The following is a 20291-nucleotide window of genomic DNA, read 5'->3' as shown; positions in this document are numbered from 1 at the left end:
GGAACCAGGTGTTATTTTGCTCCTGGCAGCAATTGAAACTTCACAGGCTTTTCATGACATCACGTCTTTCCCATGTCTTAACCAGTGACTCATCTTGCTTGCCTGTTTGTTCCTATTTCTAGCTGCCAGCAGGAACAGTAAGCTCAACGTTAGCATTCTCTTATTAATGGCACATACCGGTCTGCCCAAGGTCACTCTTGTCACTCACCCTTGTGGTTCTTGGTTGGTTTTTTTCCCCCTTTCTCAAGTTGACACTTGTTTACCTGATTCTTGGTGGCTTCCACTCAAAAATCCACTTTTGCAAAGGAAATGTATGTGTGTTAATGTAACATCCAGGAGCTCCGATCGAAGGGAAAGTGAATGGGTCCAGCATTACTGAGCCCCAGACTGGCCTGAAGCAGGATAAACAGCCCTCTGCCTTCAGGATGTGCCTTTATTCCCTGCTTATTCAGGTTATCTGTCTTGTAGAGAGGAGGAGCTGAGGTGGCCGGTCTTGCTGAGAACTGAGCTGTGTTTGCAGGGAGTCAGATGTTCCCTGACACTTTGATGTCTAACAACTTGCTGCCCCTATAACCATGGGGCTGTGAAGTCGATTATCCTGTCTCCAGGGCTGACCAACCTCCGAACAAGGTGTGGAATGATGCGATGCTGAACAGTAGGGAAGAAGAGGTCTCTCTTCCACCACAGCTGCTGAAGCCCCAAAATTGTGGTCGGTGCTGGTTATTGGGGTTGATGTAGCCTCTGTTCTGACTCTGAGCAGCCCAAGCAAGGATGGTGTTCAGTACATGCATCTTGTAATTATTGCCAACCAGCTGGACAACAGGTGACTCTTATTCTTACGTATTATTCTTTTTTTAAAACAAAAAAAAACCAACAACAAAAAAACCAACAAAATGAAACCATAATCCTTTTAAAAAGAAAATTGAAAGGCTTATTTCTTTAGAGGGTGTTTGTCACAAACACTGATAGAACAGTCATGGTGCTGAGGGGATTAAATCCGGTACAGATGAGAAGTTTTAGTGACATTTTATTTGGAACAATGAACTCGTGGCTGGAAATCTTCACTAGAAGAATGATGGTTCGGAATCAGAGACTCTGATTTTTCAAACCTGCAGCAAAGAGCATCTGTTGTGATTTAAAAACTCAAACATATTTTCCTGTCTAAGTACCTTGCTGTTTCTGTTGAGACAGCCAAGTAAATTTAAGAAAAGCTGGTTGTGCTCCTGTCTTGAATGTTTAGGCGATGGATCTTGTGAGTAAAGGGCATCTGCACATGATGCAAATGCATTTAGGTCTTTTTCTCCTCTGATAAACACTGAATTTTGATTGCTTATTAATGCAAAACCTTCAAATTTTTGTTTCAAGCTACCAACTAATGGTCTTGTGGGGTTTTTTTAATTGTTTGTATCAAGGACTGGCGCATATATAAACTACAAAATAACAGAGTTGTTAGCACATTAGTGCAAATATACCTCCCAGAGACCCTTCCATGCTTGGTTACAACTAAGCTTTCTGATTCCTCATCAGGGACAACCAAACAGGCTTCTGAATGCTGAGGGCTCAGGCTATTCTTCCCAGGCATTTGCTAGACTGTTGATTAGAGCTACACTGGGTTTCTGCTGATCCCTGCCTGCGCCTCATCTGCTTGTCTTCTAATGAGTTTGTGGTCTACCTGGAAATCTTGCAAACAACTTGGGGAGGGGGGGTGGGAAGCAATCTGTGTCAGTTACTTGCTCCTTCATTAGATAAACATCTTGCACGTAAAACACTGAAATGCCTAATTATCAAAGGTTTATGGTGTTTTAAACTGATGTGAGGGCACCTACTGTAAAAGCTGAAGAAACTGAGCTCAGATTTTGCAGTTTGTTTTATTTTATTTGTGTTGAACTAACAGTGGTGTTCACTGAAGCTAGCATAAAATATGGTGTGAGTCGAGAAAACTAAGCCAGTTTATAGCTGTTTAAGAAGCTAACATAACCTGAGGAAAAAATTCAAATGGATTTGGAGAAATGCAACTGAAAACCTTTAAGGGGAGATGACATGCTCTGTACCTGTACAGTAAAACAGGGCGAGGAATCCATCAGTGACTCACATAGAGATGAATCACAGCTCTGCTTTGTACCACATTGCTACCAGGGCAAGGTTATGAATAAACTTTACATACCATGAAATATAGGATGCCTTCCTCCCTACCTTTGATAGCCTGAGAAGGCAGGCACCTAAGTGTACGCTAATGAATATGCAAATTGCCTTCCTAATGAGGTAAGTGCATTGCCGACCAGAGAGGAGGTTATGACTGAGCAAACACACGTAGCCCTTTGGGGTTCTCTCCCTCCTGCAGCCACGTTCCTGTCTCTCGCTCACGTATAAATCAGGGCTCACCCACCCCACGCAGGGGGTTCACAGGCAGAATACTGAAATCAACAAACCAGAATTACTCCATTTCAAAGCTTTTGGGCAATAGCACAGTTTCCCTGTAACACAGATGAACTCTGTGGGCTGAGTCCAGTTCCTCACTGAGGCGAGGCACCGGGATGGTACCAGGGCAGGTTTTGGAAGCCACCCTCAGAGTCCCTTGGGGCTGCTTCCCAGGACAGTCTGGATGTACATCCTCAGAGCTAACTCCTTGCTCCGAGCCTTTGCCAAATTGAATTTCTTTCCAAATTATTCTGTGTGTAGCTAGACAATGTGTCTTGCAGTTGCTTACTGCCTGGTCATGGCCTCATGCCCTAAATCAAAATGAGCACTAGTTAAACATAGAGCAGAAAATAGAAGATGAGATTTGGGAGACAGAAGAACCTGGGAATGCAGGTGTAAAACAGTAACGCTGTGAGCATGAGAACTGAAGAAGCCCAACTTCCTATGGATTTGTTTCTTTTTGTTGGTTGCAAGATCTGAGAAGTTACTGATTTAGGTCTTTCTCCTAATGAGGGATGAAGAGAGCCCCTCCCCTGTGGATCCTTTGTGGAAAAAGACAGGCATTGCACTTAAGCTTTTTTCCCCAGCTAAGGTATGCTTAAGGTCTCTCTTCTTCACCTCACCAACTATTTTCATGACATTTGTAAGAACGTACCTTTGAGAGTGTTTCCCTTCAGTCAAATTTGATCAAAAGTCAGTAGAGTTATAATGAGCATGTACATGTGGAGACAGATGATTTAATAAGCCTCATGTCCTTAGGAAATCAGGCTAAAATAAAGCAACTACCATGTCTCTGAAGAAACAGAAGGATGCTATTGCTGCTGAGACCTTTCCCACTTGAAATACAGTCAGGATTTAGCTGGCACAGCTGGTTTAGCTGTTTGGCAGCTAAGGGAGGATGCAGTGTCCATGGACACGAGAGTGCTCTGTGTTGGATTTATCAGTGGCAGGAGAAGAAATGGCCACTCGGGCTGTGAGTCCACCTCATTTTGGTACCTCCTGTCAGGAGGGAACGGGAGGACTCTTTCTCCGTCAGTGTGCAACGCCTCGTTGCGATCAGCCAATGGACTACCCTGTCTTGAAATAAATGCACAAGTTTCAGGGAAAAATCCCTTCTCTTTCCAGAAGTGGGGTGGAGAAACAGCAAGATTCCTGCTGCATAATCTCTGCACCGGGAAATCTGTGGTGTGTTACAGCTGTGGATAGTCTCATGGTAGTGCAATAGGCAGAGCCTTTTAAGCAAGCTGCAGGGAGTTTATTTAAAAGCGCTTTCCTCCCACTGAGAGCCTCTGTGATATTCTGGTGCAGAACAACAGGTGATCATTGATGTTTTCCCCTTTCAGAGACTGGCCAGCGTGTGTTCTGGAAGGGCTGACACTGTCGCTTGCACGCAGCAAAAACAGAGCTGCACATATGGGAATGATGGACAGGAGGATTTTAAAGCTGCATCATTTCCCACCCACTGCACCTCGTGTGTTTTCTGGGGTTGTGGTGATGTGCTGTGTCTGATCAGAAGCCTTATTTTACTCTTCCAGCTAGCCGATAAGTGAATGATAAGTGACTTACCACACCAGAGTGATAAGTCCTCTAGGGTCTTTTTCTCTAGAGAAGAGAAACTTTAATCTCATTTTAAACCAGGGGCAGTAAATGCTTTCTTAATTTGGGTTTTGGAGGACTAAAGGACCATTCATTTCAGAACTGCTAACCCGTAAGAGTAAGTAGAGAGTAAGTAGCAGTCAACACTTTACGCTGAACATGCGCTTTGAAGGTAATGCCTTTTGCCACCCTGCAGCTCTTTCACAGAGTTGCCATTTGCCAAAAAATGGATGGAATAAGGCTTGTTCAAATGGTAGGTACCTCCTGAATGAGAGATACGTTCAGCACACAACTTCTCTCCCTGGTTCGGAAGGAGGGTCCAGGGTAAATGGATTGGGTGCAGGACCGCTGGATCTGATGTAGAAATACTCCTCAGTTTAAGAGCAGGCACCCAAAGTGTGCGGAATAAATGTTGTTGGCATCCAACAGATGGTAGTTGATGTGTTTTCCAGCTGTCACAAGTCTCAAAATGCTTCTGTTGTACATGCCAGAGTTTCACCTTTGTGTTGCCAGGCTGAACATAAAAATGTCAACTGCAGGTAAAAATATTCTTCAGCGCTCTAGAGAGAGAATTTAAGCTGAACCAAGAGAAGAGGATTAGTAAATCTCGAATTAGTATGTGCACCTCAGACATTGTGGTTGGTACATTCCACATTAAATTCACTTTTTAGAATAATTTTCATTGAATCAAGTCTTTATTGTTGTCTTTAACCTCAGGTAAGAACCAAGTCACCCACAGCATCTGTCGCCAGGACGTTTTCCTGACCGTGACATGAAATTGCAACACTAAATGTCTTTTGTCTGGTACAGTCCTGGACTGTTTTCCATTGCCTCTGCTTTCAGGTGTCATCTTTCAGTGAACTCTGCTAAGATTTTATTATTGCATTGAGGCTGAGGCAGAGAAGAGCAATTAAAGGGTTGACATCTTTGGTTATTTTTTTAATAGTACATGTGTCAAAATGTATTTAACAAGTCATAGTTGATGCAAAAGCCCAATTAATGCTAAAATCTAAGTAGAGTTCATTTCAGTGGGAGCAAATGAGAATTCTAAAATATATAATAAGAGAAAATGCTTGCCTTATTTTAGATATAGGACCTAACTACAATTCCTGTTTCTGAGAACTGAGGTCTTAAAGCCTAAATATTCCTTTCTGTTCCAGGATACAGCTGGACAAGAAAGATACAGGACCATCACTACAGCCTACTACCGAGGAGCCATGGGCTTCATCCTCATGTATGATATCACCAGTGAAGACTCTTTCAATGCAGTGCAGGACTGGTAGGAAATAAGTTACTGTTGTTGTTGGGTTGGTTTGTTTGTTGGCCAATTCTCTCCTCACAATTGTTTGTTGAGAACATTTGACATCCCACCTTCCACAGTGATTTGCATCACCGTAGTCTTTTCTCTTCATCTAAACTCTGGGATGAATAGCTTGTTTTTTAAACTTGCCTTAGAAAAAGTTCTACAGCTTCACTTTCATGAAAAAGTTATAATTCAAATATAGTAGCATACTATAGCAATTGTTGCTTTTAAAAGTCCTAATTTATTGTAAAGAAATTAATCCTTTAATGCATTATTTGGGTTTATAAGGTTTCTGGCTATGCTGCTAAAACAATCCAGTTTAACAGTGGTTGTTTGAGTCAAATCTCATTTAAAATCTACTAAGTAAATCTTTTTGAACTGCCTTAAAAAGTGATGGTTTTGGAACCTACAAGTGTAGACACATGGAAGAGTATTCACCTTGCCTAACTTGAGATAATTAAAAATCTAACTTTAGCTATTTAAAACTTGTGAAGTTTAAATTAGTTGTAGTTGTAATAAGAGGAGGAAGAGCAAGGTTTAGAACAGAAAACAAGCATGCCCTTGGAAAGGGACCTGGCTGTTACCACTGACTACAGAAGGCACCTGAACAACTCTGTAGGGCAGAGCTCAGTGTGGAATGATGGGATGGGGGAGAAGCAGTTATCCATTAAATGGGAAGGGTGGAGACCTAAAACTAGCTATGAAAAAGATTCTCTGGCTCCCCTGGCTCCACTGAATTCCGTGCAACTGCAGAAACATCAGATTTCTGGACTTTCTGATGACAAAAAGCCAGGAAATGCTTTTGGCTTACAGTGAAAAAAAGAAACTGCCAGGTCAGACACTTTAAAAACTCCATGGCAGTATCAAAGCTGCGTTGGCACCCAGGCTCGTCTCCCCCCACCATTTTGGCGTGCACTTTCCTTTCCCTACCTGGAGTTCCCCCCTATAGCTCATGCCACCTGTCTTCTTCCTCGGGAAGAAGTGTCCCATCTTGCCCCACACTGATCTGATTTTGGAAGCAGAGCTGTGGCCCAGACCTTCTTCCTGCTCTCCTGCCTTCCAGACAAGTAGACGTATGGAGCAGGAAGAGTAGAGGTCTTCCCAGAAGAGCCAGAGCACATGTTGCTGTGGCCATGGGCAGTGCCTGCAGCCTGATGGGAGGTGTTTTCTCAGCAGGGACCCAGCACAGAGCTTGGGGTGAAAACATCTGAGCTGCTGCTGTGAGATAGTGGCCTCAGGAACAGCACAGATAAGCAGAAGACTAGACCGTCACGTTGCTGGAGCTCACCTTCTGCCATGGCATCCTCTCAAAGGGACACCAGACTTGTGTAGGAAATACAGGGCATGGAGAGGGAGAGGAAAGGCTGTGTTTATCCTCAGAAGTAGGACCTCTGTGGCTCCCCTCAAATTTCTTACAATCCTTTCAGCTTGTTACCCTGTTGCTGTAAACTGCAGATAGGTAAGGTCAGCGTGCAAATAAAGGCAATGTAATCTCCGAAATCTGATAGATTGATTTGCAGTGATCTCAGTGACCTCTCAGAGGCGTGTAGGTGACTTAAAATTTTCTTACCTAACAAATCAGAAGAGCTTCCTTCTCCTGGAACATATGCTGGCTACGGCACTGGCTCTTAGCATCCTGCTCGGTATAGCTTTCTGTTGAACACCTATTCTATATTCCCTAATCTAGGTTGTAACTCAAAAGCCACAACAATGCGGTTTGTTGTTTCTAGCAATTTGGCCTTCCTCCAAGGCTGTCCATTATTTGTTCTTGTTGTCCACTGAAGCGGTTGGTCATGATCATCACATCTAAAGCTGTAGTCTCCACTGTAACCCCATCTCCAGTATCAGGACACGATGATGCAGAAGGTGAACGGCAACACCTCCCCTGAGCTGTCCGTCAGCTGCTAATGATAGAGGAATACGTTTTTTTCCTTGCTGGAAACACAAACCCAAAGGCTTTGCCAAAACCGGGTTCCTCCACATGGCACACCCTCCACCAAGATCAGATGAAGCTGTTTCTCCAAGTGGCTGCAAAAGGATTTTTTTCTCATGGGAGTGCAGGCATGTGAGCTAGGGCAATATCTTTCACTGAACTATAAATATTTTCAGCTTGGTTCCCTGATGAAACAGGGTACATATGAGCAGTTCACCTGTCTGTCTTGTGGTTCCTCTGTAATAAGTTTGGCTTATCAGTCTTAAATTCACTAAAAAATACCAAATCTGCTACTATTTTAAAGTTTGTACAGGTGGAGTTTAACCTGAAGCTTTGTATTGGAAGTGGTGTAACCTCTGTTCCATCAAAGGCAATGGTGCACGAGTAAGAATTAGGAAAGGTCAGCTTTGGGTATTTGAATTCATGTCTCCCTGTGCCACGGGGGCCGAACGAATATCGTTGCTAAGAGCACCTTCTCGGCCAAAGGATGGAGGTGAACCATCAGTTTATTTTTACTCTATATTTCAGGAATTCTTCCAACCAGTTTTAAGATTCTGAGCCCAAGTGATGCAGCCAGGCAGATAAAATTGGCCAGTGCTAACGCATTTCCTTCCTTTCTGAAGCTGGTCCACAGGAGAGGAGATGAGGGCTGTAGCAGAGCCAGCGTTGCTGTGCCAGCAGAGTCCTCTAGTGGCAATGCAACCCAGAGAAGTTTTGGGTTTTTTTCCCAGTCCACAAAATTGCTTTCTAAACTTCAGAAGGGGCAAGAAATGGAAACAAAAGCTTTTTACGGTGCTGCTGTATCAGCCTCTGCCATGTGCTAGCATAGTGAGTAGGTAGGATTTGGGTTTGATTTCTTTTTCACCATGCTGGGTGATACAGTTATGCTTCAAATAAACATTACACTGGATTTGGTTCTCAGTCAGAAACTGTGCTCTCCCTGGATAATTGAAGTGTCTACTACTTGAGCTCCTTTAGCTCAGAGCCTTTATCTCCATGAGCCTAGTCCCTTCTTCAGGTCAAGTGCAGGACAGCAGTGGTATGCCTAACCATAAAAGCAGAGCCCTAGCAGTCCTGCAGTGCTTCTCTTTGGGTGCTGGTGAGAGTATGGTAGCAACTGGGAAGCTGCACAGGCTGCAAAGTCAGCAGCATGCCCCTGATGCTCAGCCCTGCCTTGCCTCATCCATCCTGTGTGGACAGGACACTTCCCGCTCTGCCTGCCGTGCCCAAGAGGGAGGACCTCCATGAGAGCGAGAGGGGCTGGACCCAGAGTGTTTGGGATGTGAGACAGTCTGATGGGAGGACAAGTGCCTGAACCATCTCTTCTCCACCTATGAAGCTGTCACCCTCAGTAGTGTTCCTCCTAGATTCCCAGGAAATGGCGAAGTTGGAAGCTGCTTTTTGACCTTGCAAGGAAGGTGTCTGGCCCGATATGCGAGTTGCCTCTTGGCTTGCAGAGGTTTAGGTGAGGCTACAACAAACCATGCTGGTTCTAAGACCATATTTTAACCCTCACTGAAATTAAATGAGGCATCCACCTAGAATATAAGCAAAAGCTAACAGCCAAGCTCATCCCAGGGCTTCTTACATCCTGCAAGTTTCCAGAAATTACAGCAATCGGTCCTATGCATCCTTTCTGTCTTTTAAGTGTCCTGCTACCCCAGCTGGCTAGTGATGTGTTTCTCAGTTTTTCAGCTACACTAAATAAAGAATACTGTTAAGTTGAATATTTTGTCATAAGTGCAGCATGATGCAGCACATCGGCTGACCTTTTAGACATTGAGAATAAATCAGCAGTACTCAGTTAATGTGAATTAAATCCAGTAAGGAACCCGTTAACCTTCCCAGTTATTTCTAAAATAGCATGTGGATGAAATTTGAGTGTTTCTCTGGCATAAAAACATGAGTAAGCCACCTGCCATGTGATCATAAAGCAGATAAAATCAAGCTTAGGAGGATACCTCAAAAAAAATCGTCAGCAAATAAAATCTGAAGCGATGCCCCTTCCACTAGCTTTTGGCTGCTGCCCATCCCAGTCCATTCTCATTGGCTGGTAAGAGCTTCACACCTGAATATAATTCCTTGGTCCTAAAATTGTCACAAAACCTTGGAATGGGTTGAGTTGTGTACAGTAGTCATCTATGTGTCTTACAGTAGGACATTCTCCAGTCTTAAAGCCCGTTACTTCTTGCTGGTGCCCTCCCTATTGCTGTTTAGTGATTCAGGTGGTGTTTTTAAGATGCTGAGTAAGCAGTCTGTCAACATGAATCTTGGCCCATCTCAATGCTTTCTCCTGTACCATCTCTTCCTGCAGAGTTCCCTACAGAAAACAAGCCAAAAGCACGAACAAACAGCTGAACCAGAGACCTATCACTCCAAGTAAGCCCTCTCCCATGGCAAACTTTACCTTCTGTTGAGCAGAAGGGTGTGTGTGAGGGTGTGCACATAGATCTCAAAATTCATGTTCCTAATTACACTGGAATTGTGGGAAGGTAGCCTTGTGCAGTCAGCTCTCCACCAGAGAGAAGTCTTTTCCCTTCTAGACCTCCCCATCATCTTAGAGTTTATATCCTCCATCTAGCTGGCAAATTGCCGCAGCAGGTTGTGCTCACCAGCCTTGTTATTCTCCAAGCCTTTTCACGAACCTACATGGGAGGCAGATTTAGAGAGGATGTTGGAGCTTGACTCCATGTTGGAGCTCCAACCATGGATGCTGGCTCATTGGCATATGACTGTGTCATGGTTTTGGCCAAATTTACCAAAACCGGATAGACAGATGGCCCTTCCCCCCCCCCCTCCTCCCCTCAAAAGAGAGAGAGAGGAGAGAAAGAGATAAGGAGATTCAGAAGTTTAGAATGAACTGAACTACTTTAATGAAGAATTAATATTAAAATAAAAATAAAGAAGAAAATAATGAAATAGATACAATATATACAAAACCATATCAAGCTCCCAGGATGACAGTCACATCACCGGCAGGCACTGGGGAAGTCCCAGACTGGACTCAGTGAAGAATGGGAACTGGATCCCAGCTCTGGAGTCAGGAACACACGGATCGGGATCAAAGGCAGATGAACAGACAGAGTCCTCTCTGGACGTCGGCCATCGCAGGAAGGGGCTGACCCTTTGATCCCTCAGCCTTTATACTGAGCGTGGGGCAGATGGGATGGAATACCCCAGTTGGTCAGGTTTGGGTCACCTCTCCTGTCCACTCCTCCCCACCGATGTGACCCTTCTACGATTTTCCGTTTCCGACCCCCTAAGGGGGCAAATAACGAAAATGGGCTGCCCTTGGTTGTTATAGCAATAAGTATAAGCAAGGGCCTCTCTGCTCACCATTCCTTGGCACGGAGCACAAACATTGGGCTTATCATTCTGAGAAGGAGCAGTTTTCTCCACAATATGCCGTTAATTTCAGAGAGTTAGAGGAGGCCTAGCTAGGATGTAAAGTTACAGAACAGAAAATTGGTTCGGTTTTACTTCAAACCGGGACAGACTGTTTAAACAGCCTCCTGACCTGGCCTCACCTGCCCAGAAGGGAAATGAGAGTATCTCTTCCAGCCTGCCATATGATTTCTTCCTTGGATGATCTTTTTACTGCACCCTTCTTTATGGGTGGATGTCCTAAAGAGGATTCTGGTTTGCTTTGTGTCGCTCCAGAAATGCTTCACCTCAACCAGGTGAAGGCACTCTTTCTCCTGACTGAGGAGGATCGTGGCTGTTTATCAGGTACTTAGACAAGCTCTCCAGGTAGTATATGAACATCAAGTATAGTCTTTCCGTCGTTCACATGAATCACCCCAATTAATGCTTATTATCTTAAAGCAGCTGAGATGCTATGCTGAGAAAGAGTTATGAAACACACTTTAAATGCATTTGGGACTATCTAGGACATGACCCGTTCTCTTGCTCCTTCACTGGGAAAGGTACAGCAGATTGTATGAGAAGCCTTAAAAGATTAAGCCTGAGTGATTTTCCTTACTGCAGTGTGGCAAGAGTACAGTCAGGCTGTTTTACAAGAAAGAGCATTAATAGGCAAAAGCAAAGATGGATTTTACCGGATATTTGAAAATAATTAGTTATTTTGTTCGAATAATAAGACATCTTTCCTGTAGGGTGAGTGAAAGGGTTAAATAAGCTTTCATGGCTTTCAGCTCAGTTTTTAGGGCTTTTTTAGTAGGATCCTTTGACAGTTATTATTTGACAATGGCTTGATAGTTTTCTGTGTAGATAAATCAGTAGTTTTATAGCTCATTTGAAACTGTACTGAAACTAGAATATACTCGGCATTTGATACTGTAAACTAAATAGAAAATATTATGGAAACTCTGCTTTGGACAATCTAGACAATTTCACAGAAGGAAAGAAAAAATTGGTTAAATTTAACTTAAATCTAAGTTACAGCTGGGTTCACAAATCATCAGCTTTATTTATCTTTAAGGCTGATCTCCAAATTAGGTTGTTGATATATCTGTGTAACTGTGAGCCTGAAACTATTTTTCTTCAAAGCGTGAAGCGTAAGATCCATGCTTTATCGTTAATTTGGGGAATTCAGCACAAATAAGGCACAGCATTGTTCCTGTGTCACAGAAATATATTTTTCCCAGGGTGTATGTAGGACTGGCCTCAATAGTTGTTGAAACATCTCAATTGCAGAGGCCTTTTTATTTATTTATTTATTTATTTACCTTTCCAAAAGCGTCTGGAAATTTGCTGCCTTTCTTTTTGTATGGGGGTTAGGGTTTCTTTTAGATATTGTTCTTCATAACTTTTTGTTTGTTTGTTTTTTATTCCTAATAAGTGCAGATGTCAAGAGTTCTGCGACCGAGGTTTTTCCCTACCTTGTGCAAAACAAGGAGAAAGATGAGTTTCTGTGGGAGTTTCTTTGTGCTTTTTTTCTTCTTTTTCATTTTCGAAGTAATTCTGTTTAAATAGCTAAGATTTGGCAGCGTGTCCCTATATGACCTCCCCCCCAAGGGGCTGAAATTAATCCAGAAAGGGGTGTTTTAAGTTTAATCTGGAGAGACTTTTACTTCTTTCTCTCTATTCCTTGCAGAGGGAGACCGGGGAGATTTTATCTTCCTGGGCTTTTGGTTGATTTCCGCGGTCACCCCCTTCTGTGATGAGCCTTGAGAAGCCCCAGAGCACCACATAAACTCATCGCAGGCTCGTATTAGCTCTCACAGGGCTTGTCCACACGGAGGCACTCAAAAGGGTGGGAGTGGAGGAGCTAATATTGGGATGGGAGTGAGTGTATTTCCAGGAGGACACTAGGAAGAGTAGAGAAGGTTCACTGCACAAAGTCTTTGGGGTTTTTTGTGTGTTGCTGGTTGTGCAGTGGGCTTGGTTTAGGTTTATGTTTTCCAGTGCGATCCAAACAGGCTTCTGCTTAAAGGCAAGTTGCACAGTGAGGTGACCCCCTTTTCCACAGATATCTGTGGAGTAACGTGGCTGGCTGCTTTCCATGGAAGAGGCAAGTAAGCAACTCAAGCTAATTAAAAATTATCATTAGTAGATCAGAGCTGGAGGCTGCTGCTAATTCAAAAGAGAAGGAATCGAGTGCTTTATTGTTAAGGGAGTTCAAGCAAACTAAACGGAAGTGAAAATCTGAGGGGACTCCTGGCTCTCCTGGGAGAAACGGCAGGTTTGCCTGAAAACTGTAGTGTCCTGTGTGGAGGGGCGGTGAGAAGGGGCAAAGAGCGGGAAGGCGAGTTAGGGACTGGAGGGGGGAAGGAGTGTATCGCTTCCGGCAGAGCAGCCTAATTACCTTTGGGAAGGAGGGAGTCTTAAAAGATAGAGCTGACTTGGTGAAGATAGATAAAATAAGTTGGGTCTGAAAAAATGGTTGAAAACGAATGCTACCAACCTAATACTGTTCTGCTGCTGGCTCTTTGACACCAAGGATGGCGGGAAAGGACTGGTCCCTTAGAATAAACAGAAAAAAAAAAATCATCTTTTTTGCCAGAGAAAAGCTATAGAAACGCCAAATCCTGGGATCCACAGCGAGCTCCACTCCAGTGTCAACACATGAGCCACAGAGAGCTTTAGAGGCTTTAAGTTCATCCCAGGGCTCCTGCTTAACCTCCCCTGCACTTGGTCCCTCTGTCATTGAAGTTGGCATTTGTCTGATACTTGCTGTCTGTCGTTGCATCTGCTGTTTCCTGCCTTAGGTATCACTTGATCCCGCTGGGTTCCAATATTAACTCACAGAGCCTTACCTTGATCCCGTATCTTCCCGCATCAGTAAATTTGTGTTTCTCTTTAGCATATGGTTCCACGTTTCTATGCAGTTTTCAATCTCCATGAACCAGTTTTCCTGTTCAAGCAAAAATGGTTTGATGCTTCCATCTGTTTGAGTCTCAAAACACAATTTCTTATGGTGTGACTAAAACTCTGCAGCAAATGAGGCTCTTTTTTGTCTGCTCTGAATCGGGATGTGTTTTATAAGAAGTTGTAAATCTAGCATGGGGTGTGTATCTGTTGTATGGCTTTCTCTATAGGGACAATATCTTGAAGAGGTGTAATTGATTATTGTTCCTCTGACAGATAACACATGAAAGAGAATAAGCTTTAGAAGAATGCTTTTTTGTCCCTAGACTTCAAAAATTATTCAATTTGGCTTTTTGTCTGGATCTCAGGATCTTTAAAACACTTGCGAAGTCTTAACAAGAAACTTTATTGTCACACAACATTAAGGCATAATAAAATAGAATGGTGCTATAAATTACATAGTCGGTGTTCTTGCTTTATGTGTCAGCTTGGTCATTTGTCTTTTAACCAACATTCAGCCTTGAGATGTTGATGTTGTCATTAACGGTACTTGTTTTCATACTTAATATATGATTGTAATTTGGCACAGCTGATGGAATGTAACAACCTCTTTTTGACCTGCTGTAGGGCCACACAAATCAAGACTTACTCCTGGGACAATGCGCAGGTGATCCTGGTTGGAAACAAATGTGACATGGAGGATGAAAGAATTGTTCCCGTGGAGAAGGGGAAACATCTGGCGGATCAGCTAGGTACACATCAAAGCTTTTCTTTCTACTTTTTTTTCCTCTGCTTCTTTATACTCTGTTCCTTTCAGTGTGTAAGATAAAAAAGTCCTTCCAGCACTAATACTTTAATAATGGTATCACAGCTAAGAAGCATAATATATTCTAGGTCGATATTTTACTTGCTTAGTGCCGAATACTACCTTCTTGTAGCGTTGCTGTGTCTGTAAAGCTACTACCTAGGGATGTAAGGAAGATAAAGTTTGTCTGGAGAAAACAGCTTTTATTAGCTCCGCGGAATGAAAAGAGAGAAATTTTTCATAAGCACAATTCTCTCTCCAGGCCTCCAAGTACCATATAGTTGTTTTCAGAATGCAAACATTGATTTTTGTAGAAGAATTTAATTTTTTTTTTTTAACTAAACAATGAAAAAGGAAGTTTATACATCTGAACTTGTAAACTTGAGTAAAATATAGTTGAAAAATGTAGCAGGCTTCTCTGTCCAGGTAGGGAAATGACGTTATGTTATTGATGTGGGATAGACAAAGCAAAACAATTCCATTGAGAGGAAGCTGGGATTGCAAGGAAAATTTTAGAATGAACAGCAAAATAAACTCATCCTCATTTCTCATTAATTTATCATTTTTCATTATATATTATATCATATATGATCTTCTTAACACAGAAGCCCTGATTCCATATTAAGATTTAACTACACTGTTGTCTTCTCTTAAAGAATTCATAGTGGTGAGTAAATCCTGTTAAAATTTAATTCGGTTAACAGTGGAGACCCTTATAGTGGGCATAAGGTAAATACTTGTTTAGCTTGTAAGAGCAGAGATTCTTACAAGACCCAAAGGAATCACCATCATCCCCAATTTATAAAATCCAATGTTGTCTTCAATTCTTAGGCAGTAACTGGAGGGTGCATAATATATTGTTAAATTGGGGATACTGGAGTTCCAATACGTTGTGGTAGTTTAAAGTGTGACCTCAATCAAATTGCTAATTATGGTTAAATCTTAGGTAAAGGGTATTTATTAGTTGGAGGTTTTGTTAGTTTTGTTTTGTTTTGTTTTTAATGAAGGGAAGGTATAGAAATCCTGCTTATAGATGGGTATAAAGTATGGCTTTGTGATAGGGACCTGTGTGATATAAACAAAAGGATGGTCCCTGTTCCAAAGAGTTAAGAGCAATCATTATTTTTTCATGTTTCATGTACAAAAAAAATAAAATAATCACATCTGCAAAGGCCTGCAGGTTTTGAGCCTTCAAGTGTAAATTCAACATACGTTGAGCACAAAGGAGTCCCATTCATCACTGGAGGCACTGCCATCATAAACAAAAAATGAGCAAATACCAAACTAAACCCTCTAATTTCCTATCTTTATTATTATTGTAATAATAATTCTTTACATGTAGGATTAGCAAAGCAAAGAAAGACATGGTTAGTTTGCAAAATCAGTTATGGGCTCTTTTTTACACCATTTAATTTGCTTTTGAAAATATGAATGTGAATAAACTTGGTTCCTGGCTCGCAGACTCTCAAAACTGTTGTGGATGCATGTGCACCCACATATTTTGCAAGAGTAATCACACTGTCAGTAATTGAAAATTTGTCCAGAACAATGGAACAGCAAATAGAGAGTTTTACTGGAACTCCCACTCCTCTTTGGACTTCTCATGTTTTTTTCTCCCCACCAATATTCATCTGTTTGTTGAAAGACAAACTTGGCATCTAGCATCTGAATCCTTTACGTATGGGACACTTCCAAACACAGGGAGTGTGCAGAGTTACCGTAGCAACCAGCTCCATCAGGAGGAAACTGTTCTGCCGAAGAATCCCCAGTTCTGTCCCCAACCTCTCCTCTCCCTTGTCCACCTCACCCTGGAGAAACATCCCCCAGTGCTGGGCAACACAAAAGCTAACCCTGCCTTTGGAAAGCACGGTCCCTCCTCTTCCGTAGCCTCCCAAAATACTAAATGCTCTTTTTAAAAGGGCTGAAAAATGTATCTTGTTTTATCAGTTAGTTTTTCCTTATCTTAACTGTGCTAATGTGTACAGCATTATCTGAAATCACTTGGTGCGTTAGGTGGGAGGAATCTTTTTAATTGACTATCAAACTGCTTAAACTGCTAGCTTTCATCATAATGATTCACGTAAAGGTTATCCTTCAGCGTGTTAATCTAAGTTTGTACAGTGACATTAGCATCATTGAAATCATTTCCTAATCAGATTAAGAAATTGTTATCGACCTGAATGAGAGCTAAACTAAAACAGATGATGCCACAGCAGAAGCTAAACCAACGTTGGGCCGACAAATATCTAAGTTCAGTTCTCTGATTTCTTGTGCCTTTTATATAAATTTTTAATCATCATCAAAAAGACAGCAAGTAGGGCAGACAGAACCCTCCGCTGATGCAGGACAGCCGTCCTTAGTTAGTAACGAGGCAAACATCTCCACCATCACTTCACCTGTTGTCCCATGATTTTTAAGAAGTGTTAGAATGGGGTAGGTACCTACTGATCTCACACGTCAAGGTGACCCAGTCTACCAGCAGTGATGGACTAATCAGTTAAGATGACTTATCTTTCCCTTTGCTTGTGGCAGATTCAAAGATGCAATGCAGAATGCCCCCAAAATGAAGCACAACAGCTTGTAGCTTACAGCAAAATAAACTCTCCGTGGTGCCTGAGCTCTCGCTGTTGGCAATATAATAACCTGGTAGGACAGAAGCGACAGCCGTTGTGAGGGATGGGTGGCCTTTGACTCATGGAGCATCTTGCTCACAAGTGTGGAAGTTGGTCAGCAGGAGGAAAACCACCAGGATCTTGCTTATCTGCTCCCGCCGGGCTGCAGCAGTAGTTGATGGTGAGCCTGCCCCATCGCCCAGGGGGGCCTGCAGCCCGGGAGGGACCCTCCCGGCATCATCAGTTGGTGGCATGTCACCAGCCACTGCAGTCCAGGGGATGGTCACTGATGTAAGGGGAGAATCCACCTCCCTTGTCCTGGGTTCATTCAGATCTGTATCATCTGCAGAAGTGGTTACCAGGGCGGTGGTAAGGGTCCGTTTATCCCCTTGACCCTTAGTGATGCTTGATGAATTTTAGAAGTATTTCTTCGCACTGTTCTGAGATTGTGGGAATCAACCAAGCTTAAGAATCATCTAATGTCTTGTTTTCTTAAGGGAAATTCTGAAAAAAATGGTTAGTATTTTAAAAACCATCTCCATGATCATCAGTCTCTACTGATTTCACAGAATCACAGAGTGATATGGGGTTGGAAGGGACCTCTGGGGATCATCTAGTCCAACCTAGGTTTTTATTCTACTTTTTGCTCACAGGTTTTGACTATTTTGAAGCCAGTGCCAAAGAAAACATCAACGTGAGGCAGGTGTTTGAGCGTCTGGTGGATATAATCTGTGAGAAGATGTCGGAGAGTATAGAATCAGACCCTTCCAGGGGCACTTCGGGAAGGAGCATGCGACTCACAGACAACCCCCCGCCTTCGCAGCAGAACTGCTCGTGCTAGTCACCTTTCTCGCCGAGAAACCTCCTTCTCCTTTCTTGACTAAATTTTATCTTTTCATTTGTGGTGGTGCATTATCATGTGTAATCCAGAGGCAGAAGTCTCTGTTGTAGGAAACTGGTATGTTTGTTTAATGTGCTGGAGTGTTAACATTATATATTTCCTCATCCAATAATTTAAAAAAAAAAAAAAAAACAAAAAACAAACAACAAAAATCTGAATATTGTAAGTGCACCTAGTGTTAATGTGAGTTACGCTGAAGAAAAAGAATTTTATAGTGTTGCAAATGTTATTTCCACAGAGAATGTTGCATTTTTAATTATAAATTCCTGTACTGCAGAAAGAGGTGTTTTGTCAAGAACAGCAGGAAACATTAAAACCAATTAGAAGGGACCAGGTATTGGGGGGGGGAGAATATCTTATAAAGTAAGAATAGGCTTTTTCTTTTTTTTTACATAAAAAAAAAAATATCAGTCCCCAGATATTTTGAGTCATTGTTGCCATCCTGTAGACACGGACCTCAGTTTTTCCGTATGGTGGAGCAGAAAGCAGTGTGTTTCTGCCTGACAGCTGGAGGTCCTCCAGAGACCCTCCATGGGGGGTTGATTTTGTGTCCAACCTGTAAATGGAGGGAGAGCACCTGGAGGAATCAAAGCTGCCAGGCAGGGGAGGAGGAGAAAGAGAAGGAGGAGGAGGAGGAGGAGGCGGCCTTGCAGTCATAACCTCCTTTCCCTGTGCTTTTGGTGGGTGCTGGGTGAAGGACCAAGAGCCCTTCCAGGGGCAGCCTTTGCCTGCAGCCTTCTCCACCACCACCAGTGACGGCGTGTGGGGTGCTGGGGGGGGGGGATGTGTGCTATCCCGAATCCTTTCTTTCTGGAAGCACAAGAGCCGATTCTCCTGCAGCTTTTCCCCACTGTGTCCTGTAGTTTCACCTCTCCGGGTTTGGATCTCCTCAGATCGACTGCCTGGTGGTGGATTTGTTGCAGGACGAAGGAGAGGAGGAATCGGCGGCTGCGTGTTTAGTTGGGAGGCAAAATCTGACGTGTAAGACTTGGAAGAGCACTGTCTCAGAAAGATAAAAATATCAGGAGCCAAAATGTGAGTGTTGGCCAATATTAGTGCCAAGATTACTAGACTGACTTTCTGCATTTTGTTGTCGATTTATTTGTTTTTAATTTTGTACTAGATGGGTGCGTGTGTGGGGATAGTTCTTCTGGTTTCAGATTCAACCACAAAATATAACTTAAAAAATAGGAAGACTGATGAATAAAACGTAACGGCAGATGAAAAATGGCAAAGATGTCCTGTTAGAGTCATTCTGTGGAGGGTTTGTTGCATCATTCTTTGAAGGGAGGAATAATTTTGAATACCTAACATCTCAAATGTTCTTATACTTCCACCATCTCCAAAATTACAAAACTTCTCCGTCTGCGTGTGCAGAGCTGTGTGTGCACTGGCCACACGCAGAGCTGGTGTCTCTCTGAAATACACGGAAGGACAGCTTTTGCCAGTCTGTGAAACGACAAAACACTGGATGCCTTTGTGATCACGCTCTTCTTTTGTGCATCCCAGCTCCAAAGAGTGGTTGCAAATTACCTCTGGAAGCGTAAATTAGGTGGATACGGAGAGTTTGCTGTCTTAGGGTGAAAATTCTGAGCAGTTTTATGGCTTTACCTTAGGCCTATGAACGCCTCTGACCGGGGAAGACTTTCTGATGTCAGAACCTGGAGTTGAGTATCTGCCCACTGCACTGTAATTTGCTGGATCATGACACTAGCGAATGCCTTTGTGATTTCATTCTGTCTCAAAGTGTAATAGTTCTGAGAAAAAAGCACAGTATTCCAGCAAAAAACGCAACTGCGTTGATGTAGTTTGAGCTCGTTGTGCTAAAGGCTTGATCCCTTCCTTTGTTTGGATGTTGCTTTCAGAAATCTTTACTGTGACATATTTTGGGCGTGTGTGATCTAGTGCTGGAAGTGCGATTTGTGGAATGTGGTTTATTGTATCTTAAACCCCTGAAACTGCAAAATAAAGAGAAATGTAGTCACTGGGTGTGGCCAGAGAGCTTGTGAGCTTCATTACTAGTGTATAAGGCAATCGTGTGCACGTGTAAAGAAGGTATATTTTTAATGCTTTCAAAATACATCACACTACATTGGTCTTTTTTTGAAAGGGTGATGACCCTTGAGCCCAGCAATCTGGAATCACTATGCAGATTTAAAATGAAGTGAAAAGAAGGATTATTTGGCCAATAAATGGGCAGTGCCGTGTTTTAATTGTGGCACAAGCAGGTTTTAGGGCAACTTGTATAACTAGCAAAAAGAAATAAAAAACTTCCACGGCAGGGAGCAATGATTTCGAGCGGTGCAGGTGTAATGGAGTATCTCAGTGCAAATAATGATTTTTCAGCTCAGCAACTTAATGGTAAAAGAAAATGGATTCAGCAGAAATGAAATTTCAATTCTTTTACTTTTTTTTTTCCCCTAGCAAAAACGACCTTTCCCTTTTCTACCTGA

The 20291-nt window shown here is 42.7% G+C and overlaps 1 protein-coding gene across 1 annotated transcript in view; it reads left to right on the top strand.

Annotated features, from left to right (window-relative positions):
• RAB3B (RAB3B, member RAS oncogene family) overlaps window positions 1-17953 on the top strand; it is a 52637-nt gene extending 34684 nt beyond the window's left edge. Inside the window, exons 3-5 of the mRNA XM_074152762.1 lie at window positions 5175-5293; window positions 14148-14272; window positions 17591-17953. Coding sequence (XP_074008863.1) covers window positions 5175-5293; window positions 14148-14272; window positions 17591-17778 — 432 coding nt within the window. The 3' untranslated portion in view covers window positions 17779-17953. The remainder of the gene's footprint in view (window positions 1-5174; window positions 5294-14147; window positions 14273-17590) is intronic.
• The last annotated feature ends 2338 nt before the right edge of the window (window positions 17954-20291 follow it).

Source organism: Numenius arquata, chromosome 8 (assembly GCF_964106895.1).
Source record: "Numenius arquata chromosome 8, bNumArq3.hap1.1, whole genome shotgun sequence".
Classification (NCBI taxonomy): Eukaryota; Metazoa; Chordata; class Aves; order Charadriiformes; family Scolopacidae; genus Numenius; species Numenius arquata.
This window is presented reverse-complemented; position numbering and strand designations above follow the sequence as displayed.